Source organism: Alosa pseudoharengus, unplaced genomic scaffold (genome assembly GCF_046254945.1).
Source record: "Alosa pseudoharengus isolate Yale_2024_CS ecotype anadromous, Long Island Sound unplaced genomic scaffold, YU_APseudo_1.1 YU_APseudo_1.1_scf_4, whole genome shotgun sequence".
NCBI classification, from domain to species: domain Eukaryota; kingdom Metazoa; phylum Chordata; class Actinopteri; order Clupeiformes; family Clupeidae; genus Alosa; species Alosa pseudoharengus.
This window is the reverse complement of record NW_027468774.1, coordinates 36,212,888-36,237,417: the sequence shown is the minus strand read 5'-3', so window position 1 is coordinate 36,237,417 and position 24,530 is coordinate 36,212,888. Positions and strand designations below refer to the sequence as shown.

At 48.8% G+C, this 24,530-nt stretch overlaps 1 protein-coding gene across 8 annotated transcripts in view; it reads left to right on the top strand.

The window, feature by feature from the left end:
• tnrc18 (trinucleotide repeat containing 18) overlaps positions 1 to 24,530 on the top strand; it is a 74,339-nt gene that overhangs the window by 39,537 nt on the left and 10,272 nt on the right. For 2 of the 8 annotated variants that reach the window (XM_076266097.1, XM_076266099.1), the window contains exons 10-24: positions 596 to 1,037; positions 2,537 to 3,610; positions 4,468 to 4,616; positions 5,301 to 5,434; positions 5,816 to 5,980; positions 6,775 to 6,949; positions 7,211 to 7,613; positions 8,179 to 8,439; positions 12,244 to 12,480; positions 13,943 to 14,328; positions 15,224 to 15,352; positions 16,553 to 16,703; positions 17,841 to 17,958; positions 23,472 to 23,547; positions 24,161 to 24,269. In XM_076266097.1, coding sequence (XP_076122212.1) covers positions 596 to 1,037; positions 2,537 to 3,610; positions 4,468 to 4,616; positions 5,301 to 5,434; positions 5,816 to 5,980; positions 6,775 to 6,949; positions 7,211 to 7,613; positions 8,179 to 8,439; positions 12,244 to 12,480; positions 13,943 to 14,328; positions 15,224 to 15,352; positions 16,553 to 16,703; positions 17,841 to 17,958; positions 23,472 to 23,547; positions 24,161 to 24,269 — 4,009 coding nt within the window. The remainder of the gene's footprint in view (positions 1 to 595; positions 1,038 to 2,536; positions 3,611 to 4,467; positions 4,617 to 5,300; positions 5,435 to 5,815; positions 5,981 to 6,774; positions 6,950 to 7,210; positions 7,614 to 8,178; positions 8,440 to 12,243; positions 12,481 to 13,942; positions 14,329 to 15,223; positions 15,353 to 16,552; positions 16,704 to 17,840; positions 17,959 to 23,471; positions 23,548 to 24,160; positions 24,270 to 24,530) is intronic. The other 6 variants (XM_076266100.1, XM_076266101.1, XM_076266105.1 and 3 more) reach the window with 6 other exon arrangements.

Below are 24,530 nucleotides of genomic sequence, written 5' to 3'. Positions count from 1 at the left end.
TCAAACCACTGTGCATACAGACTGTGCGACAGACAAACACACAATTTCTGCTGAGTTTGCAGTGTTTGCAATATGCATGTTTGTGCAAAGTGACAGGACGAAACTCCGCAAACATGAGCATTTACTGTACATCTAAATGCAGAGAAGACGAAGGAAAAATTGCGTTCATTCTGAGTCTGGATGGCTCAGTCCTCCTTCCATTCAGTGCACACACACACACACACACACACACACACACACACACACACACACACACACACTCGCACTACTTTCCATACCCTGTGCCAGACGTCTGTTAAAATGCTCTCTGTAGGGGGTTCATAGAGATGTTGAAGGTGGCACCCTGCTGCTAGCTGTGTCTTTGATGGGCTTTTGCCATTTGGAGTGAAAATCGGAAGCTTGTGAGAAGCAGTCGGGACGAACCGTGCGTTTGTTGTCATATGCCTTTTTGTTGTCGTTGCCTAAATCTGTGTGAATAATGGCACCTGCTAGTTTCTCGGCTGGTTGTGTTCGGGACCATCTCCAGTGGGTGTCTGTGCTCGTGGTGCCTCTCTCAGCATGCACGTCCTGACCACAGCTTTCTCTCCGCTCACAGGAGAGGCTAAAGGCCAGCGAACAAAGGGCCGACATGGAGGACAAAGTGGACAAGAGAGGCAGCGAGGGGACCCATAAGACGGGCCTCTCGGCCGTCTCCGCCCCGCCACTGCACCCTCGCAAGCCGCCGCACCGCTCGCCGACGCCGTCCACCTCGTCCTACACCAAGGCCCTCACGCCGCTGCCCATTGCCCCGCTGCCGTCCCCGTCCGTCACGACGCTCAAGTCCGAGGAGCAGCAGCACCTCAAGGCCGAGAAGCCGTTCCCGCCGCAGTCCTACTCGCACCCGTCCACCCCAGCCCCGCACCCCCCCAGCCCGGTCTCGGCCTCCCCACCGCCCCCCTCGCCCATCCGGCCCAAAGAGGAGTCTGTGGAGGTGGCTGAGAAGGAAGGACTGGAGCTACAGAAGCAGGCTTCAGCCCCCTTTCAGTCCATGTATCAAGGTCAGCCTCACACACACACACACACACACACACACACACTCACTCTTTCTCTCTCTCTTTATCTCTCTCTCATATGCCTGAGCTTGGCTTTCATTTGGTATGTATAATGAATACTGTATATGTATAGAATGTACAGTATGTATGTTGTATAAATGTAATGTAATGTACTGTATGTGTATATTGCAACCTTAAATAGTACTAAAGGTGGTAAGAGCCTATATGTTAATTTCCCTATAGGTGGTTGTTAATTCTGTAAATGTCTTATGGACCCCTGAAAGAGTAGCTAATGCTTTGCAGTTTGCACCAGTTCATCAGGATCCTCATAACATCATAGGCCCACAAGAGTGGAAAGTGGATTTTGGGAGCTAAAACAGCTGCTAATGTGTGTGTATTTACTGGGCTTAGGAGAAGAGAAGTTTTAAAAAATCTCTCCATCAGACCATTGTTGTTGTTATTGTGACGTTCCAGGCGATGTTTGTGTAAGTAGTCTGTTATTAATAGTCGATAGTGTAATGTAAATATGCTGATGACCTGGTCATGTTTTGTAGTCACTGTTACTGGAATAACTTTTGGGAGTCTAACAGAAAGCCAGAGTTATTGTACTTGAATTATTATTATTACATCAAAGTCCATGATTGATGCATATGTTTTGCATGCATGTAGCTTTTTAATTAACGATGGTATGAATCTGCATATAGCTTGTAATTAAAACTACAGAGCACATCAGAAGCAGTCATTGTTGCAGCCCTGGCTATTGATCTTCCGGTAACAAATTTGAAGAGCATGTTGGGCAGGGGCCTGGGGATCTGGGCAGGACAGCAGGCGCGGAGGCTTAGATGCCCATTCTTCATGTCAAAGCGTGCTGGGCTGGGCTGGGCTGCCTTAATGAGGAGGCTGCAAATAGTCCCACACATCTGGGATTACCAGCTGCCACTTTGCTTGCTTGCGATAGAGACTTCTTACCAAAGCAGCAGTTTTTGCCACTAGTCCCCTGACAGTTCTCGCTCTCTTGCACTCTCTGGCTCTTTCTCTCTTTTTCTCTCTTTCTTTCTTTCTTTCTTTCTTTCTCTCTCTCTCTCTCTCTCTCTCTCTCTCTCTCTCTCTGTGTGAGTGATTTGTGAATGGTAAAAAAATGTATAAATGGTACTGTGTCAGAATAGAGATGAATAACTTTATATCTGTGATCTTGTTTATGTTGCTTCTCTTAGTGTGTGTGGAAGGACTCTTGAGCGAGTGTGTGTGTGTGTGTGTGTTTTCTTGGGCATTTGGGATGCCATCACTGAGGCCACTTGGCTCATGAAACTTTCATAAAGCCTCAGTCCTGAAGTGCACATGGGCGATTAATCACTTTGTCACTCTGTCACAGGGAACTAAGCTCTCTGTTGTCTGCCGCTCTACATAAGCACTCCGAGCCCCTTAGTCTCTCTCTCTATCTCTCTCTCTCTCTCTCACATTCTCTCATTCATTTAACCCTCTCTTCTTCCTTCCTCTCTTCCCAGAACTTCCTCCCGGCTATCCGTACCAGCCCCTAGCCGCTCCGTTCGCCAGCCACTACCCCTACCTCCTCCAGCCGGCAGCAGCCGCGGACGCCGATGGCCTGGCCCCAGACGTGCCTCTACCAACCGAGCCCTTGGAGCGCCTGGCATCCTCCGCCGCCGCCGCGGCTGTGGCCTCGGCCGACGTCAAACCCCGGCACCTGTGCTCTCCGGTGGTGGTGGAGCCGCTGCAGGCCTCCCGAGAGCCGGAGACGCCGGAGAGGAAGAGCGGCGCCCCCTCCCCCAAGCAGGAGCCCCAGCTGGAGGACTGCAAGGAGGGCCTGAGCCAGGAGGGCCTGGGGGCCCTGCGCCACTCCAGGGACGCAGCAGAGGCCGCAGCAGCCGTCTGCATGGAGGACGCCATCGGCCCGGCGCGCCTGGAGGTCCAGGATCGACCCAGACTGGACGAGCGCATGGAAGGCAGCAAGGAAGCATCTGGCGGAGGCATTAAAGTGGAAGTGGCGGCGTCCTCGTCGTATGGTTGCACCCAACCGTATTCCATCCCAGAGGCCCCGCTCCCAGATGGCAGGCCTAAGGTGGAGGTTTCGGAGAGGTACATCAGGCTGGCGGACTCGTCCTTCCAGCCCTCTGTGGGCCCACCTGAGGCCCGTCCTCAGGAGACCGAGCCGGTCCGTCCGTCCGAACAGGCCGCCCCCACACCAGAGCAGCTCAGTGCGTGCCGTGAGCCACAGGAGCCCGTGTCTGCGTCCGCTTCCTCCGCGTCAGCGTGTCCAGACGACGAGGCCCCGCAATCCGACAATCTGTTCCCCACGTACCCCTCTCCCGTGCCCCTGCATCCAGCCCTCCCCCTCCCGGCCAGTGCCCCTGTCCTCACCATCCTGCCCGAGGACCCCATGGCGGGCATGATCGCCCTGCTGGCCGCCAGCGAGTTGCCGCAGGCCGGCTCCCTGTCCGTCCTGGCAGCTGACCGCAGTGCTGGCATCTCCTCTCTGGAGTCGTCAGCCCTGGAGGGCATGACCCTGCTCAGCCAGCTGGCCGAGTTAGAGATGGAACGGCGGCAGGACGACGCAGCGCAGCGTAAGTTTCCCACCGCCAGCACCCCCAGCAGCACCATGGCCTCAATGGCTACTCTTATTATTATTATTATTATTATTATTATTATTATTATTATATTGTCATGTACCATTTACTCTCTAGGGGACAAATGGTTTTGAATAAATAGTGTTGGATGAAGAGTACTGGATGAGTAGAGTAGCACTAGTGCACTCTGTGTATATAAATATTGTAAGACTCATATGATACTGTAGCCACATGTAGAATAAATAGTCAGTTTTTATGAATAAACTACATAGCATTCTATATACATAGCAATCTAGTATTCTATATGCATAGCCCTGTGTGGAGTGTCTATGCAGTAGTTAGTATATATTGGTAACTAGATTAGGGACTCCTAATACAGATCACTTTGGCTCCTGTAGTGTTTGAAGTGTGCAGGTTGTTGAAAAGAAAAATATAGAGAGTTGTCACACTGAGACTTTACTCACCATGTAGTGAGAGAGAGAGAGAGATCCTCCACGCAGTGATGAACAGCATGCGGGTGACGTGCCCTCATTGTGCGTACAGCACCCTTCATGTAGCTCTTAGAGAAATAAGGAGATTTAAAGAGAAGGCAACTGTGCTGCCACACATCTCTCTCTCTCTCTCTCTCTCTCTCTCTCTCTCTCTCTCTCTCTCTCTCTCTCTCTCTCTCCCTTTCTCCCCTTTCCTCCTCTACATTCTTAATCTATTTAAGTGTCTGAGGCGCAGCACAGGCCTGTATTTATGGCAGTGTCACTCCACAGGAGAGCCTTTAGATACGCCTATGGCCCCCGCGTCTTTGGCTGCCTGGCTGCAATTAGTGTTGCGTATTGATCGTCTGGTTCTTTGTGTTGCAGCAGGCCTGGACTTCTGCGGCCTGGACAGTCTCCTCGAGGCCAGCAGGCAGATTCTTCTGGAGGCCATCGAGAGCCAGTCTCACATCCAACTGCCCCGAGAACTCGACCCAAACAAGCAGTACAGCTGGAGGCAAAAGAAGGATGAGCCAGTAATGACTCCCTCTTTCGTACACACACACACACACACACACACACACACACACACACACACACACACACACACACACACACACACACATACACACACACACCCTCCACCCTTGTCGAAAATCTCCTGTCATTGTTATCGTTATCCTAATGTTTGTTGATGTGTTTTAAATGCTGTCCTTTTGAGGTTGTTTTTTCCTTCAAAGAGAGACTATAGAGCTCTTTAAAATGCACAGAGGGGTTCTGTTGTCTCTGCAAGCGTGTCTAAGTACATGGCTGTGCGTATGGGTGTGTGTCTTAAAAAGGGCACTCACAGAGGAGACGGGTGACCCCCCTGCCGAATGGAGTCATTGCGCACATTTGTGAAAATGGCTGGAACAGGCAATTTGAGGCTCTTTCGGGTGCCCCTGTTGACTGCTCCACCAGCGGCTGAAAGGATGATTTTCTTTTTTCTTTTTTGAAAATAAAGCTAGAATGGTGCCTTGCCGGTCAGATTTGAAATCTCTCGCATTCCTCGCCTCTTGTTAGTGAGAAAATGGCTTGTCATCCCTGCCTTGGTGTGTTGAGAAAATGCTGAGAAAACAGTGCCTGTAATGAACAAGACGCTACTCTTAACAGTGTTCCTAACTCTCTCTCTCTCTCTCTCTCTCTCTCTCTCTCTCTCTCTCTCTCTCTCTCTCCTGTAGATGTTCTCCAAGGCCTCGCTGGAGGCGATTGATGCCATGGAGGTGGAGTACCGCATCCGGCTGGCTGAGCTGCAGAAGAGGTACAAGGACAAGCAGCGGGAGCTGGGCAAGCTGCAGAGGTGGAAGGACAGCCAGTGAGTTACCCCTGACCTCTCCTGCATTGCCCAGCAGTCTTTGGGCCACTTGAATTTCACATTTACCCTCATGTTCAGCCATCAAAGAGCATTTGAAGGAAACACTACCTATTTGACCACATTGCAGAATTTGACCATAACTAATCACATAACTAATAGATGGGTTTCCAAACAATCTCTCTATGATACCCCCCAAAGCTGAACTAAAGCATGTGTGCAGCTGAACACACATAAGCCAACTGTGTTTTGTGGTATGTGTAAACTGATCTGGACTGTGCGTTGTGTTTTGTGGTATGTGTAAACTGATCTGGACTGTGCGTTGTGTTTTGTGGTATGTGTAAACTGATCTGGATTGTGCGTTGTGTGTTGTGGGGTTTTTAGGGAGAAGCACCAGCAGCAGCAGCAGCTGCTCCAGCAGCAGCAGCAGGAGGAGGCCAACAGGAGCCTGGGCAGACGGGGGCCGGGGCGGCCACGCAAGCGCAAACACGGCCTCTGTGCGCTCTCGCCTCAGAGGACTACCAGCAAACCGGACGCCAAGTGCGCAAAGTGAGTGTGTCCTCTTGACCTCTGGACTGCCTGTGGCATTTATTACCACTGTCCATGTCTGTTGTACCCCCTCAGCTCGTGCATACTAAGCATACTGATGTATGCCTGTGCTATAAGTTGCTTTGGATGAAAGTGTCTGCTAGATGAATAAACGATCTACTTTGGGCATTTGGCAAATGGCAACATACACAGAGACAGATCTCCCGCAGAGTGAGTATTGGAAAGAGATAAGCTCTTGACTCTCCAGTGCGCCTGCTACCACCAGGCTCTTGGAGATGGAATCCAATGAGCTTTTGCACTGCTAGCAATATTAGGCTGCGCTTGTTGAGCTGTGCAAGATGGAACATCAAAGAGCACATTCATACCTTGCGGTTCCTAACTGCAAAAGTCAATCTCTAAATCTGGGGCGGGAAAAAAAACCTCTCAGTGCAGTGCCTACAAGTGCTATTTAAGCAACCTTATCCATGTCTGGTTTTATCATTTACATCAAACCACGCCTGATAGTGCTTGGCTGGGTCTATGTTGGGATTTGTGGGAAGTGGAAAGGCATTTCTGCCTAGTTGTATTTCTCATTGCCTGTATATGTTTTTTTTGAATATTTTGTGGGGATTTTATGCCTTTAATGCGATAGGATGAGTGACAGGAAGGGAATGACAGATAGATGGATGGATGGATGGATGGATGGATGGATGGGATGGGATCGGGAAATGACCCGGGTCGGCCACAAGAGGGTTGTGGAAACATGAGAGTGTAGCCCAAACCGCTAAGTTGTTTTGTTTTTTTTGCCATCACAGGACGGGCAGGGGCCTGCACTACTCTGAGGACTCTGAAAGCGGGGAAGTTCTGAGGAAGCGGTTTCGTGCGTCCAGTCGGGATGAAGACGAGGAGCTGGACAGCGGAGGCATGCGGGGGAAGAGGAAGCAGAAGCGGTGGAATGACCCGGAAGCCTCGTCCAGTTACTCCCATGAGGTCAGTGTGCGGAAGAAAAACTCTTTTAAAAAGATTTTAACATTTGTAGATGGTCATAATGTCCAACCATGGACATGCAAGAGTTCAAGAGAAGGTCTTCTCCTCAACCTCCAACACCTCCATCTCTTTCTCTCTCTCTATTGTTCCCTACTTCACTTCTCTTCCGTTCTCCTCTTATAGGAATGAAATGCAGCACATGTTCCCATTTTGATTTCTATAAATAACATTGTGTCTGTATTCTATGTCTTCTTTTGTGAACAGGTGCCTAAAAAGGCCCATAAAAAGGGCCGAGTGAGTGAGCAGGAGCAGCTGGCCACCAAGCTGGACAAGGCCTTGTCGCTCACTAAACTGGGTAAATTCAACAAGTCCTCCTGTAGGTTTACAGACACCCCCTCAGGGAAGTCTAGGGCTAGCGGGGCCAGCGGAAGTGGCGGCAGCGCTAGCAAACGGCCCACTCTCTCGGACGCCGACTCCCGGGCAGGCCGGCCGAGCAAGTCGGGCCTGTCCAAAGACCTTGGCGCCTTCGTGCACAAGTCCTTGTCCAAAGGAGGTAAAAGCAAAATGGCCGGCAAAACAAAAAACCCTGACGCGAGCCTCAAGGGAAGATCACAGCGGAAGGTGACTTACTCCCCGGCAAGATCCGAAGCCAGCAGCTACTCCAACAGTAAGTATGCCGACCGCTGGACACAAAACCTGCCGGGCCGGTTCTTGGAGATGAGTCCTCATGTCCAGATCTTAGCCAGCAGTGACTAGCTTGAAATCAGCCATCTTGTGCAGGCCCTGGTTTACTCTCTCAGTGAGTGCTCTGCATTCAAATGACATGTGAGTCATTATAGTTTTATGTGGACACTGTAGTGCAGTAATAAGAATGGCTGGTTCTTAGGAGGTGCCATTGATTACCATATCGGCTGTGCTAATTGGACTCCTGGATGTTGTGTGATAATGAAGGTTGTGGGATGGGTTAGGCATGGCATGATGTCAATTTTAATTGAGATGGGGTCGGAAGACTCATTCCGCCAAATACAACCTTCAGTGGAGAGTTGACTTGAGAATTCTAGTAATTAGCACTGGTTCTATTAACAGTTTTCCACATTGTAACATTTTTTTATTTTATTTTTGGGGAGAAACTCCTGGATAGTTGACTGTTGGTCTCTGAGCATTGCTATTGACTATGGAGCCCTCTGGGTCTGCAGTTCCTAAGTTTCTTTCCGTGTTGCTTTTCGGCGCAGACACTGACTCTGAGGACGACGACTCGCTGAAGGATGGGTGGCTCCCACGCTCCATGCTTAGCCGACCCAGTAGCTCGCGCCACCCCATGCCGGGCATGTCCAGAACTCCGTCCAAGAAGAAACGTTCGGCGTCGAAAAGGGCCTGCGCCTCGCCGGCAACCCTCAAAGCCAAGCAGGCGGCCAAAGACCGGAAACACAAGCACTTTGCAATGCTGCTGCAGGAGGCAGGCGTCAGCTCCTCAGAGGACTCGTTCGACCAAGGTTACTGAATGAAAACGCTAAAATAAAACAAACAAATACAATTTTTAAAATCCTACACTATGCAAAGAATTAGAGAGGTGGCAGCTATTCTCATAACTCTCTAAATTTTATTGCTTTATATTTTTGTTTTGTTTATGTTTTTGTTTTCCACATCCATCACTGCTGGCTTTGCTGTTATGTTTCTAGAGGAGGCTTCTTTAGATTCAGGCAGTGCAGTCTTCCAAAAGCCCTGTTTTATGCTTGTATATAATATTATTGGCTCTTTCTGGAGTCCTTGCTATTTTTAAAACTTGCGTTCTTTTTAAATCACTTTTTTTATAATTATGTCTGGCTTTCTAAGACATAATTGCCATTGTAACTGGAAAAAATGTGTGGCTTTGTGGAAAATTTGTTTGATCAATTGTATTGCAGTTTGGTACCCAAGCTTTATTAAACATGCTGATTTCTTTTTTATTGAAAGAGAAAAACTGTGGTCTTTGTCTCTCTTGCTTACATCTCTATCTAGATGTTTAGACTGCAGCACTTAGCACATTGCTACAACACTGCTCTGTTATTCAAATATCCACATAGCAAAAACTGCTCTGCCTATTTGTGATTTGGAATAAATGGCTTGTGTGATTTATTAGGCTCCAGAATGACCGCAGAGATTTCACATTTCTGTTATTCAATGACAACATTATGAGACGAGGCAAGCCTAGACACATCTCCAAACCAATTATTCACTCTTGGCTTTATGGAAAACAACTGAATACATCTTAGCATTGGGCCTTCCAATATACTTAATGATATGTACATCTCATTCAGCATCCACTGTTTAATGACAAATCTGTAAAAGGGAGAGGCTTCCCTTAAAGCTGCAGGGTGCTAGTCTTTGACTTTCCCTCACTCAGCCATTGTTACAGTCCAGACGATTTGGAATATATGGTATGTGTGAAACATGAGCCACATATCAGGGAACCTGCTGGGATATTTGGAAAACAGGGCTGCTTACTAAACGAACCACACCAATAATGAATAACCTAGCTTCTCTAGACTGCTCGCTTTCTCCCCTCTCTGCCCCCGCAGCTGCTTGGCCATTCCCCCACCCTTGCCCTTTGACCCCCCAACCCCGACCCTGCCCTTCTCCTACCCATGATGCTTTTGAATGTCTCTTGGTCTGTGCATTTGCTTGTCCTGCTGCAACCTCTCAAACAGACGCCTAAGCTTGGCATGGCTGGGACTATTGCAGCCAGCCAGCCATCCGCACAACGTGAGCTCAGTCTCCCATGTCACCTGAGCCATGGGCATTGTTCTGTAAGTAGGACACCACCCTCCTTTTCTATTTGATTTTGTTGTGACTTCTTAATTAATCTGCTACTGATTTTGTTTGTCTACCAATTTTGATTAAAAAAAAAAACAATTTGTTCTGATGCTCTCCTACATAAACTAAACTTCAATAACAACAAATACATTTGGGAATGGATTTTTTTGCAATATTTTTTTGTTATTATTAATTCTGTTTTGGTTGGTTCTTGCTAATTGAATGCCATTTTGAGGCAATGTAGTGCCTGAAAAGCCATGGTTATGTCACCGCTTGGTATGTAGAGCTCTGGTATACTCCTGAGGCTAGTTTTATTTTTATGATTTTACTGAACGTTTTCTTCAATTTTAATGCATAGTTGTCTGTTGACAGAACCCAGTTCACGACAATTCCACTTGAGATTCTTTGCAGTCCATATACATGCACATGACATTTACAGTCTTTGGCAGATAGTTTTTGTAGGATGGAACATATTTTGTGTAACTGTCAGTTAATGTCTGGAAGATGGCATTTAATGTTTAATCACATCGATTTTAGAAGCAGATGCAGATGTTTCCCTTGTGCTAGGCCCATATGGTTATTTGGCATTGGCTAGTCTGTTCCTATAAAGGTGGCATAAGAAGACTGCAAACCCCCTAGCACATGTGGCTGCTGGCTTTCCTCTGATGATGAGAATTGAATTCAGTGAATAGAGATATGGCTGTCTCCGATATTGCTGTCATCTTGGCTGTGTGATTCTAGCATTAGTTTTGGAGTGGTTGTCCGCACAATAGAGCATTGGTGGCTTTATACCAGAGTCTTGTGGAGTGGTTAACAGTAGAACAGCACTGATGGTAGTGGTGGCATTATACCAGAGTCTTGTGTAATGTGTTGGCAGGTGTACATAGAGGTTGAGGGAGGCCGATGATATAACCATGGCTGAGGAATGCCGAGGCTGCCCCTGCCCCGGAGTCAGTGGCCTGACAGAGTGCACCATGGGGCATTGGAGGTGTCCCGCTGAGCCCGCTTTGTGTGCTACCCTTTTGCTTGCTTCCACCCCTTCACCTGTCTGTGGTTGATTTGATGTGTTTTTATTTTTGTTTGTTGTTTTTCTTTCCTTAGTCACAATGACTTGGGAGTGTCGAGTCAGATCTGAAAAGGGAATCTCTAACTTGAGCGTGCGCAATGCCGACACGAGCTGAGCTCCTCTTATGTGTCTGCTTCAAAGCCTCCTAACGTCATTTGTGTTAACCAGCTCAACCCTAACTGCACCGCTAACATCCTGTCTCTGTCCTCTGTCCTTGTCTGTTAACTGTGTGCCTCAGCTTTTTTGATGAAAGCAAATGAAAAGAGGAGTGAATTTATTATTATTATTTTTTTTTAATGATTATTATTACATTTGCTTTTCATATGGGTACCTGCTGTCTTACATTTAGTCCTTGAAAGTCCGCTGTTCTGTTTTATCAATTGTATCAGTCGGACAAGCTCTTCACTGAATGATGCGTTAATAATTGATGACCGTCTTAGTCAGGGATATGCGCTCACTTTGCATGCTAGTCAGGCGTTTTCCGTGGTGCTGTGGGCTTTTTCGTCTTTCCACATCTTTTTTTAGCCACCTCTTTTCACCAGCACCACCACCGTCCCGCTCGTTCAGCAGAATCGGGATGGGGCAGCTCCCTCCTGAGCCACTCATGTTTAGTCTGGCTTAAAGGGGAAATCGTGTACATCCAACCCCTTTTCCTCTACCTCCCATCCTCTCATTTTTGCGAGGAAAGGGGGAAAACGCAAGAGGACATGCTGAATAAAATCAGGCCCAACCGCCACCCGACCAACACCACCACCACCTCCGCCCGTCGCCCCTTCTCCCCTGCAAGGGAAAAAAAAGCTCCTTAAGTTTAAAAAGCTGTATTGATGAGCTACTGCCCACCCTGCCTACAGTATCACTGCTGCATGAAGCCAGGCTTTGTCCCCCTTCCAGTAATCTTGTGTAGCTGTGGGTGGGCGCCCACGTATTTGCACTGGAACCCTCCCTAATCCAGGCGGACTTGGCCCCCGTGCTGCTAGATTAGAGTGGCCCGACGGAAGGGAAACGGTGCAGCCGCACGGCCACCTCTCCTGGCGGTGTCAGGATGATGAATGACAGACCGGTTTTGGTATTCACGACGGCTGCGGAGCTGGTTTTTAGTTTTCCCTTAAGCAGTCCAGTACCTTTTTCGGGTGAAGGAAATCCTTAAAAAGAAGTGCCAAAGGGCTGCATTCATTATGGATTTTTTTTTTTTTTTTTTTTTTTAAAGCATGCATTTGGTTCAGCTTGAGAATGCATTTAGTACGAGGAGATACAATGCCTCGTTTGCTAACCACAACCAAAAACTGGTAGAACACTAATACCCAAAAGTGCTTAAGGCAACAACACTTGTGTCTTGCACAAAACATATTCATATGGTTGCATTTGCAATCTCTTCAAATCTTTTAAATAGTCATGTTTGCAATATTAACACACCTCCGTTTTCCTTTGTCCCACACAGAGTATCTCACAGATAATGAGTATGACGAGGATGACTACAAGGAAGACGAGTACGAGTACGATCTGGATGAGAGCGATGGGCTGTGCTCTTCCTCCTTCGAGGAGAGCGGGCTCGGGATGCTGGCCCGCTTCGCTGCCAGCGCCATCCCAAGTCCAGTTGTCAGCAACCCCTTGTCCCTCATCCAGCTGGAGGCCAAGGAGAAGGCCAAGAAGAAACAGGAGAGGCAAAGCATTCTGGGTAAAAAGAACATTACACACTCATTCGTTTGAATTGTGTTGAGAGTGTGTGTGTGTGTGTGTGTGGGTGTGTGTGTGTGTGTGTGTGTGTTCATGAGTTCATAAGTGGTGGCTATGTGACTGCCACGTCATTCTATGTCATGTTTTATCTGGCTGTGATTGTATCCTCTTGTGTTGGTATGATGTGTTGGCATCACTTATACACACAGTAAAATAATATGTTGGATCTTTGATAGTATGGGCCGTTGTGCATAAGCTGCATAATGTCAGTGAGTCTAGCGGGAGCGGAGTAGTCCCGGTCATTGGCCGGGTCGTGGGCGCACCTTCACAGGGCCGCCCCGAGCTTGTGCGTGCGTGACTGACTGTGTGACTGAGAGGCGGCGAGAGCGAGCGAGAGAGCGCACCAAGATGGATCTGGAGAGACAGAGGTTAGGGAGGGAGGGAGGAGGGGAGAAAATTGAAAAGGTGCTTGGCGGATGAAAACACATTGTGCTCTGAATGGGCACTCGGCGGGAGCGTTATTGAATGTAGGCACACATCAGTTTCGCACCACCTGGAGACTGGAGTGTCATTACCCACTCAGCACATCTGTTTCCTGTGTGTGTGCGTGTGTGTCCTCCACGAGGCGACCAAGGGCCTGCTGTTCTGCTCTGCTCCAACCAGCAGCCCTTAACACACACACACACACACACACACACACACACACACACACACACACACACACACACACACACACACACACACACACACACACACACACACACCCCTCCCATCTCTCCTCTAGGGTGGTGATGGAACAGTGTGGTGAGTGTGTGATCCAGGCCTGTGCACCCTGCAGCGACCAGCCCGTGTCCTGTGGCAGTGCCAGACCCGCCAGGAGAGAGAGAGAGGGAGAGTGAGAGCGAGTCTCAGCCAGAGTCAGAACGGGCCTCAGCCAGAGACAGAACGGGCCACAGCCAGAGCCAGAACGACTCAGACTCTGAGCCAGAGCAGACGGAGAGCGAGCAAGCCCTCCCAATTAAAGGCACTCCAGACCCCGCGGTTCAAAGTGCATCCAAATAGCATCAGTGGAGAATTCCACTCTTCCATCTGGCTCCACTTATGGTTTTAAGTGCACATTACGGCGTCAGGCGTTTCGGATTCGCCAGGGGGGCGGGCCGCCACAGAGAGTCACGGGGGTCGGTCCCTGGTGAGCTGTCATGTCTGTTGTGCTGGGGGGAATGAACAGGTATGCAAAAGGAGCATGTGTAAATCTCCTGGGTTTGTGTTGTGGTTACATGTGTCGGTGGGTGTTTCTGTGTGTGTGTGTGTCTGTGTCTGTCTGTCTGTCTGTCTGTCTGTCTGTCTCGGGGCAGATGTTGTACTGTGTGAGGTTGGTGTTCACTGTGTTTGAAGATGTGTGAAGATATTTTTGGTCGAGCTGTTGGTGAGCTGGGTGTTTGTTTGTAATGCTCCCTCCCCAGGCCCTGACTTTGATTTCACCGACTCGGAGAGTGACGGAAAAATCCGGAAAAAGTTCCCCTCCCTGCTCCAGGGCAAGCGCTCTGCTCCAGAGCTCCCTCTGCTGCCCCCGGCCAGCGTGGTGCGCGAGGAGTCTAGTCCCAGCAAGCGCGGACGGAAGCCCAAGAAAGTCAAATCCCCCAGGGAGTTCAGCTTGGACTTTGGGGCCGACGGCAGCGACGATGACCGCTGGACGCGGCGGCGCAGCGAGCGCATCTTCCTCCACGACGCCGCCGTGGCCAATCCCGTCTCGCCCACCAACAAGCCCCCGCCTCCCCGCCCCCCCAAATCCAACCCTCAGAGCCCCAAGGAACTCAACAAGCCCAAGGAGATGAAGGACCTGAACAAGGTATGCATGTAAACACATCTCATTTTATATGTGAACAAGACCATCTATGAGTTTGGAACATCCACTCATTCATTACATAAAGCCCTATATAGTGAACCTTTACTGCCTACTATATATAGAGCTCTATTTAGTGAATGATTGGATGTTACGAACACAAGGGGTGCCAGTTGGTTTGTTGCAGTTGGAGTTTTCTAATTAAAAGGATGGTGGTGGTTCATGAAACACTGTTACAGTGCACTGCTAAGAATTAGTTTATTCTTCACTACAGTTTTTCCAAACTTTTGGCGCCTGATAAAGACTTGGGAGGAGTTGACGTGTTCACCATGTCACACCCTTGATTCTTTCTCCGTGAAGGCATGATAGACAAGACCCCCCCACGCCCGATCCTTTTATCGACGGCATCTATGTGAGTCGCTGTTTGCCAAGTGCGGGGGAGCCAGGCTGAGTGCTTTTCCAGCAGCAGGTGTCTCGGTACATTTGTAGGACAAGGAGGCCCCCCGCTGAGTATGTCATGTTGTTGGACACAAAAGGATGATTGGAGCTCGCCAGGCTTCAATTAACTGGAGTTTGCCTTTCCTCTTCCCCTTCCCGCCTCCCCACACCGAGCACCTTTTTATAGTGCTCCCTACATGAATACCCATTAATGTCCATTTCCTCATATCACACCGTGGAAAACATCCGGCAGCGGTGAGTGAGAGAGAGAGAGAGAGGGAGAAAAAGAAAAACGCTCGTCTCTCTGTTCACAGGTGGCTTCAGTAGCCACAGTTCCTCTCCTCTTGTCAGTCGCGGGTGGGACAGAGCCGTGACATCATGGTTTTGTACCAGTGTAGAGAACGTTTGGTTTATAGTTTGTTTTTGTTGACGTTGTTGTGGATGTTGTTTTTGTCTGTCATAGAAAAAGAAGGGTAAGGAGAGCCCGACATGTGTGGCACCCCCTCAGCTGTCCAGTTCGCACATAGAGAACACCCCTGTTGTGCCCGCCAGCCCCGGACGCAAGGCCAAGGTCAAGCCCAAAGCCAGAGAGGTAACCACGGCAACCCGCATTAACCTCGGTGGCTGTAGTGTTGCCGGCATTAAACCACTTATTTATCTCCGTTTAGCTTCTGCCTGCACTAACACTGGCTGCCTGAAGTGCATAAATTGCAATTTCATAAGGGAGGGTGGCGTTTCCCAGTCATGTTTTTATGGCGCCACAGAGCCACTGCCTTGCCCAGGCGATAAATATTTTAAAGGCTGCACCTAGCTGCCATTTTGTGAGGCTATTCATTTAGGGGCGTGTGGGATCTAAAGAATGTGTGTGTGTGTGTGTGTGTGTGGGTGGGGGGATGGGGTAGGGTGGGGGGTTGCACTTGTGAGAGGAAGGGAGCGTCTGAGAAGGCATTAGAATAATGTTACCTGGCAGTCCTAGGACTCCCTCTCTTTGCCTCCCCTCCCCATCACACCCTGTTGGGAATAGCCGTGCATTAGAATCAGCCATCCGTTAAGTACACCCACCCCCAAGCCAACCCCCGCCCACCTCCCCTCCCAGCCCCGTCCTGTGCATCGCAGGTCCGCTCGGAATACCACACGCCCCTTATTGAGGAAACGGAGGTCGGGGTGGGAGGTGGGGGGCGTCAGCAGTGGGGTGTGAGCGAGGGGTGGCTGCCTAATTAGTCACCAGGACACAGTGGGAGGGGGAGCTCAATTAACTAAAGGACATTTCACTCCATCCATTTTCTGCCTTTCTCTATCCTCACACAGGGTGCATTATTTTATTTATTTATTTATTTTTATTTATTTATCTATTTATTTATTCGTTTCTTTCTTTCTTTATTGGCCTCCGCATTTATTATTCATGGCAGAATGAAGCCAGCCCATTTTCATTTTAGTGCAGGGATCACATGTTCTAATGATCCACACACAGAAAAAACAGTAACGGTAGTGTGTGCGCGGTTTATTATGCTCCCCTGGGTCCTGTGGCATTTCATAGATGGATCCTGCTTTTGCACAGCGGCCCAGCTTGTCACTCATCTAAATGGGTTTCGCCCCGAATCAATTCTTGCAGCGTAAGCACACCCGTGATTCATCCTGAGAATCACACAAGGAAGCCACATCGGTGTTTGGTATCTTGTGTGTGTGCGTGTGCGTGTGCGTGTGCGTGTGCGCGTGCGCGTGCGCGTGCGTGTGCGTGCGCTCTTTTTAGGATGGTGGTGGTGGGGTGTAACGTGCTCTCGTATCCCCCCAGCAGGTGCGCTCAGGAAAGGGTGGTGCCGTCAGCAGGCTGATGGAAAGCATGGCGGCCGACGAGGACTTTGAGCCCAACCAGGACAGCAGCTTCTCCGAGGACGAGAACGTATCTGTCAACGCGTCCCAGCCCGAGAGGCCCTGCACACCTGGTGAGGGTCACACACACACACACACACACACACACACACTCACTCACTCACTCACTCACTCACACACACTCATACACACCCAAAGCCCAATTCATCTCATCAACACCTACAAATGTACACCTTACAAATCAGACACACACAGGCACATATGAGTTCAAATGCAAAAGCCTCTAAACGCCATCAAAAATGAGATATCGATGGTGAGGGAATGCTGATTATACGTTAAACAAATAATATTGATTTGTAGGAAAAAACCTATAGGAGCCTGATAAAAATTGCTCATTTAAAAGAAGAGTGGTCAGATGGATTCAGAGGGATTTGCATCTGAACTCTTCATATAGATACACAGCCTGTAACAAGGAAATAAACATACAAGCACATGCTGCAGTACACAAATATGACTCGACACTTGAATAAAACTATACAACTTATAAAATGCTCATGTATAGCCAAGCTCATAGCTCATAACTAAACAGTTCAGCTTGTATTGATACACAAATGCATAACTCCTGCACACAGACATTCATAAAGCGTACACATGGCTCATAAAATCCACACTCCCCTCTCTCACACATACCCAGTGCTGTCAGCCAGATATTGCAGCTGCTTTGTAATTCTCCTCTCCTTGTCTGGACTCATAATGCCTTTTGATGGCTAAATTAGTCGCCATTTTCCCCCTCACTCATGCCAATAAAACACATTCTTCTTGAGTGACGCAGGAAGCGCGGGCGCTCTCACCCCTGCGGCTTATCTTAATCTCGCACTTTTTAAAATATGTGGAGATTTGTTTGACACGGCCTGATTGCATCCATATGCCGGGGGTGAACGGCAGGGTTGCTCTATAAAGCTTGCCTCCACAATCGGCCATTTTACTGAACTTCGTTCACTATGATTAGAGAGCTCAGTGTGCTGGGTTCTACTCCTGGCAAAGCTTCCAGAGACGCTAGAACTAGGCATTCTGCTCAGCTTTTTACAACCCAGACAGTTTTCTTCTGTCTTTTTACAGTTTGTGATGGCAACAGTAGAATCCGTAGCATCTGGACCTTGTCACAGACATAGACACAGATGTAACACAGACAGGCTAGGTAGAGTTCGTGTTTCTATACATCTGTGGTCAAAATCACATTGTTCTTGCAGCTCCGCGCAACTGCGTCATTGACAAGGACGAGCTGCAGGATGGCCTCCGGGTCCTCATCCCCATGGACGATAAGCTGCTCTATGCCGGCCACGTCAACACCGTCCACTCCCCTGACATGTAAGCCTCCTCTTCCCTTCTCTTCTTTCTCTCTCTCTCGCTCTCTCTGAGCTCCTCCTGTGTTCACGGTTGTGTCCGTTTATCCACCCCCCTCCTCTCTCTCTCTCTTTCTTTCTCTCTCTTACTCTCTCTTATCTCTCCTCTCTCTCGCTCTCTCTCTCTCTCTCTCTCTCTCTCTCTCTCTCTCCTGATGAGATCGGAGGCCCAGCTGCCTAGCTGCCGCCGGTGCAACACTACTGGGGTTTTTTGTGTTGTGATGAATGCGGGTTCAATCAAGAGATCAAGCAGATAAAGTCTCTCAAACTGGTTACGTTGGCTGTCTATTGGATGGGGGAAAAAAAGGAATGCTCGCTGACTTGCTTTCTCTCCTGGTCCAAAACACTTGGAGTTCATCACTGGAAACGGCAAACGGCAGATTTATTGATGTAAAACTTATTTTAATGCTCCCTCTCTCTCCCTCGAGCTGAGGCTTGCCTGTGCTTCATACATATGGATTAGCCATGTTTGCAGTTTATTAAGGAGCACTGGGCTTGTATGTCTTGCTCAGTTCTTTCGACAGAACCTAATCTCATTTCAGTTGCTAAAAGCTGTGAGACAAACTATCAAACTGCAGACTCATCTCACTAGGAAGGCTTTAATGGGAGTGTGTCTGATGCCCCCCCACCCCACAAGAAGACGACGTGTCCTCCATTTTAACTCTATTAGAAAAGCAGCACCTTCAGCGACTACAGGCAGACTTGTGTTTAGCATGCAGTGCAGAAAACCCTATCTGCTGCACTGATCAATTTTCGCTCGAGTATTAGCCTTGATTGAAGCTCTCCGTTGCAATTCATTTATCCTCCCACCAGCCTCACATGCCACACACCCCCCCTCCCACCTACCTCACCACCCTCCAACTCTCTTCCCCCCTAACCTACCTCACCACCCTCCAACCCCCCACCCCCCACCTACCTCACCACCCTCCAATTATTATTATCCTCCTCCACTCCACTCCTGCAAGGGCTTGAGCTGCCAAAGCTGGGAAATCAGGAAATACATGTACACACACACACACACACACACACACACACACACACACACACACACACACACACACACACACACACACACACACACACACACACACACACACACACACACACACACACACACACACACACACACACACACACACACACACACACACACACACACACACACACACACACACACACACACACACACACACACACACACACACACACACTTGTTCTTCTGGAATAGTTTTTTGTGTGCAGGGCAGAGTCACGGTGAAGTACTTCACTCTTAAGTGACACACTCGTGGCATAGGGTGTTGTTTATGAGCTATTCCTGCTTCCTTCCCCTCTCAGTCCATCCCTGGTTTGCTGTGTGAAATGAGTTAGCTGGCTATTTGTTCTCTCATATTTCATTCTCCTCCCCTCTCTCTCTCCGTCTGTAATGGACTAAAAATATTCTCCCCTTTGCCTGCTGAGGAAGGTGCCTTTGTGCGGAGTGTTTGATTCCCAGGCCTTTACTCCCGTGCTTCAAGGCACGAGGTTTAGTATGACAGCAAGAACTGCTGGGGAGGAGATTTAATATCCCTGCTGACGGCAGAGAGAGGGAAAGAGAGAGAGAGAGAGAGAGGGAAGGAAGGAAGGAGAGACGTGGACAGGGAGCGAAGGAGAGAGGGGGGGGGGGAGAGCGAACGAGAAGAGTCAAAGAGAGCGAACGAGGGAAGGGAGGAAAAAAAGGAAAGGGAGAGATGGGGGAAAAAGGTAGATTGTGAAGGAGTGGGGCAGAAAGAAAGAGTGAGCGAGGGAGCGAGCGAATGAGTGGGAGAGACGGAGCGTTAACATGAAGAGGTTGACTGGAACAGCGCTTGTTGTCTGCCGCGCCCCTCTCCGAAAATCTAATTCCGCGGCAGCTTGTGCTACACGACATTTTAAATACATCCCGAGATTGAAAATCCATTCGGGGGCACTCAGTTGTGTATACTGTGCTGCTGTTTATGTCTCTGTGCCTGTCTTCATTACACTGCCATCGTGTCTGCGTGGGAGTTAGCTGCCTGGGCACTCCCCCTCAAACACGCACCACGCGTGCCCTCTCTCGCTGTCTTTGACATACATGCGCAATGCATACACACACACTCTCTCTGGCTTACAGAATCTCTCTCCCTCCAAAACACACACACACACACACACACACACACACGTCGCACACATACAGCCCTGCGCACAAAAACATGTACACACGAACACTGGTATAGTGGGCTAGTATGGTGTGTCAGCATAGCTTTTACAAATTTCCCCATCTCTGAAGGCCAGTGATTTAAAGCAGCCAGTGGGCCAAAATGAAAGCAAGTGGAATCCTGGGAACGGTTGAGGAAGTCCTCATTCTCCCGGCCAGTGAAGAGCCCCCCCTCTCCCAGTGTTTGTGTGGAAGGCTAAGAAAAGGGACCTCTGGCTAAGGCCCATTGTCATGTGTGATACGTGAAGGGCATACTAATGGAGGGGGCCCATTATTTATGGGTAATGGGAAAATCATTTGAAGCTTTTTCTCTTCTCCCCTCAGTGCACTTCCATTTTTTATTTATGTAGTCCCTTCTTAATTGAGTTTGGGAGCACAGTTTTTTTTTTTCCTTCCCTTCCCTTCTTCTTGTGAAAGCACCTAATTTCTCCTCCTCTTTCTCTCTTGTGCCCCTCTCACTTTCTCTCTCTCTCACTCACTCACTCACTCACACTCACTAACTCTCTTTTCTCTTTCTTTTCTCCCTCCCTCTCTTTCTCTCTTTTTACAAATGTACCTCAATTTTGTGTGTAATCAAAGATTCTTTTGTGTTGGCGAAACTGCTGTGCATTGCAGAAGCAGCACATTCTAATGTTTTTTTTTCTCTCTCTCTCTCTCTCTCTTTCTCTCTCTCTGTCTCTCTCTCTCTCTCTCTCTCTCTCTCTCTCTCTCTCTCTCAAAAGGGCTCAGCATTTGTATCACCAATTTATGCAGCTGCATTTTTTAAAACCAGCAGTCTTATTTCTAAGGTCATTTGAATTGCTAAGTACAGTGAATAACAATGTAGCTACAGCCTTTTTTGGGAGGAGGGGGGTGGGGGTCGCTAGACACAATTTACACTCTGGGTTTTAGTGTGGCAGATGTTTACCACAGCGGATAAAGAACGCGAAACAACCACATTACAGAAGGTGTGTTGGCTTATCTTGCTCTAAAGTTGCTTGGTTAATGTACTCATCCCTTTCAAGTAGCATTAGCTCTGACTGGACTAGCCCAGTGTGTTGAGCTCTGATTGGGCTTCTTGCTGGGGCGTGGTGGATGTGGCTGCTTAAGAACACACGGTTGTGTCTGTTTACCCTCCTGGGAAAAGCTGGTCTGAATTTAACCAGAAGCTGCTGCTCTGGCAAGCGCCCTGCTCCCAGCAGGCATCTGCACCCCCGGGCAAATAAAGGAGGGAGGGGGGTTACTGCTGCTGGTGGTGCTAGATGAGGAAGTGTTAAGGTGTGTGTATGGATAGGGGGGAGGCTTAAATCACACACACACACACACACACAAGCTATGGCCTCAGCAACCAGTATCACAGTAATGGGCCTGCCACTGAGTGACAGACAAGCTTGACAGCTATGCTTGGGTCTGTGCTTTAGCTGCAGCACCCCATTCATGAATCCAGATTAAATGGGTCACACGGCTGCCCTCAGGGGCTTTCTCTGGTAGAGGGCACAGACACACACACACACACACACACACACTCACTCACACACTCACTCACTCACTCACTCACACACTCACTCACTCACACACTCACTCACTCACTCACTCACACACTCACTCACGTTCTCATGTCTCTTTCTCTCGCTCTCTCTCCTCTAACTCACACACTCACTCACTCACACACTCACTCACTCACTCACACACTCACTCACTCACACACTCACTCACTCACACACTCACACACTCACACACTCACTCACTCACACACTCACTCACTCACTCACACACTCACTCACTCACTCACACACTCACTCACTCACTCACACACTCACTCACACACTCACTCACACACTCACACACTCACTCACTCACTCACTCACTCACTCACTCACTCACTCACTCACTCACTCACTCATGTCTCTTTCTCTCGCTCTCTCTCCTCTAACTCACACACTCACTCACTCACTCACTCACTCATGTCTCTTTCTCTCGCTCTCTCTCCTCTAACTCACACACTCACTCACTCACTCACTCACTCACTCATGTCTCTTTCTCTCGCTCTCTCTCCTCTAACTCACACACTCACTCTCTCCTCTAACTCACACACTCACTCACTCACTCACTCACACACTCACTCACTCACTCACTCATGTCTCTTTCTCTCGCTCTCTCTCCTCTAACTCACACACTCACTCACACACTCACTCACTCACTCACTCACTGACGTTCTCATGTCTCTTTCTCTCGCTCTCTCTCCTCTAACTCACACACTCATACTCCCCCTACTGTATACTATTTGCAGGATTAATGTGTGTGTGTGTGTGTGTGTGTGTGTGTGTGTCTCTGTGTGTGATTGGGGATGGGGGTTGAGAGAGCAGGTTGTGTGTTTGCCGCTCCAGGCCCATCCCACACACTCCAGCTCTGAGACACCATTTCCCTTCCCTTTGCCTAAAAAACACATTAACACAGATGTCCGCCTCGGCATAATGACTCAAAGACGGAGCTTATTAATATGCCTGGACACATTACTTTTGGGGAAGAAAAATGGAGGCTCGCCTTAATATAGAACCAACCTCTCTCTCTCTTTTGCTGCTTGGTAACAGCAAAGATATTCCATGGACATGAGAGTGGAAAGGTCAAGCAGAAATCTCCATTCCAGAAAGTTCCAGGTTATTTCCACCATCTCTTCCAAATGAAACAATATTTATTTCAGTGAAGATACTAAAGCGTGGACAAAAAAACACCGACTAGGACCAGTTTCTATGATACGACATGTCATGACCAGAGTAGAGAGCATCTCTTGTCACCGAGCCTCCAGCCTCTCTCCCATGACAATCAAAGCAATAAAGCTGTCATCAGAGCACATGAACTTATCAGCTGGTATGTTTTTTGGAAACAGGAGAGTGCTGCTCCAAATCCGGTTCTCTTGGGGGATGAGCGCATTGTAAGAGCGCAGCTTGCTGCGAGAGCCTGTCTCCTTTGAGCATTCCCCCTCCTAAAGGGCTGTTCAAAGCCATCGCTCCGTCCTCCGAGGGCTTCTGTCCTCCCTCAACTCCTCAGGCCGGCTTAACAGGGCCCAGGTTATCCCTCTCTACCCTTCAAACATGGAGGAGAGAGAGAGTGCTCTCTAAGGCATGCAATTATGCTCCTAACTCCCCTGCCACCTCCGGGTTCTTGGTTCTTATTTTTTTTACTCCAATTTACGCTGGTGGCAGTGGAGTACATCTTTTGTCTGCAGTAGCAGAGACGTATGGTTTAGTTTTGTGTATTATTTATGTGTGTGTGTTTGTGTGTCCCAGATACAGTGTGGTGGTGGAGGGAGAGAGGGGGAACAGGCCTCACATCTACTGCCTGGAACAGCTTCTACAAGAGGCGGTGAGTGTTGCATCCTTGTGCTCATTTGCTCTTAAACACCATCTTGCTTGTTCAGCCACAGACTTTGACCATGCGGACTTGCCCCCCCCTGCCTTTCCTTCCCCTCTCTCCCTTCCTCTCTCCATCTCCCTCTCTCTCTCTCTCTCTCTCTCTCTCTCTCTCTGAAGTCTGCACTGTTGCTCCTCTCTGCTAACAGGCCTTGGGTGCACTTGAACATACTGCCTCTATTGCACTTTAGACTGCTGTGTTGAGTCAAGCATGTTTTTGCTTTGCTAGGTTTTTTTTCCCTTCTTTTGAAAGTTGTTGATTTAGGCAGTTAGCGGTAGTTTGGCCACTCTGTTAATGTGCCGTAGGAAGCCCCAGTCTGCCAAAGTCAACTCTAATTTCCCCGGTCTCTTATGGGTAGATTAAAAGTAAAGAAGTCCCTTGAAAGTTAGTCTCTAGTCAGAAGGGACACAGATGCCAATTTCCTCTATATTTAGCTTTTTAATTCCTTTATATTCAGCCGAACGGATAATTAGACCTTTTTTTGGGCCTAGGACATTAGTTTATAACAATATCCTGTTGACTAACGGAATCTCTGTTGGGGGTTGTCTTCTTTTCCGGGCTCCAGATTATCGACGTGAAGCCCCCATCTGTGCGCTACCTGCCCCCGGGGACCCGGATCGCCGCTCACTGGAGCCAGCAGTACCGCTGCCTGTACCCTGGCACCGTTGTTCAAGGTGAGGCCCATTTCCTCCCGACCCTCAATGCGCCGCTTCAAGCTAAGCACCGCTTCCAAATTATGTATGAGGCTTGGTCCGCGTTTGACCAAGCGAAACCTCTCTTAATGCAAGCCAGTGTGGAATTAAGGCCGTTAAACTTCAATGCTGACTTTCAATGTGGAAGGAACATTTGTTTTCCTCCGGGCAGGGCTTTTAATTTGCCCATAATCTAAAGCTTTTAGCAGACCTAGAAGTATTGCCAAGTAAAGAGTGAGCCCA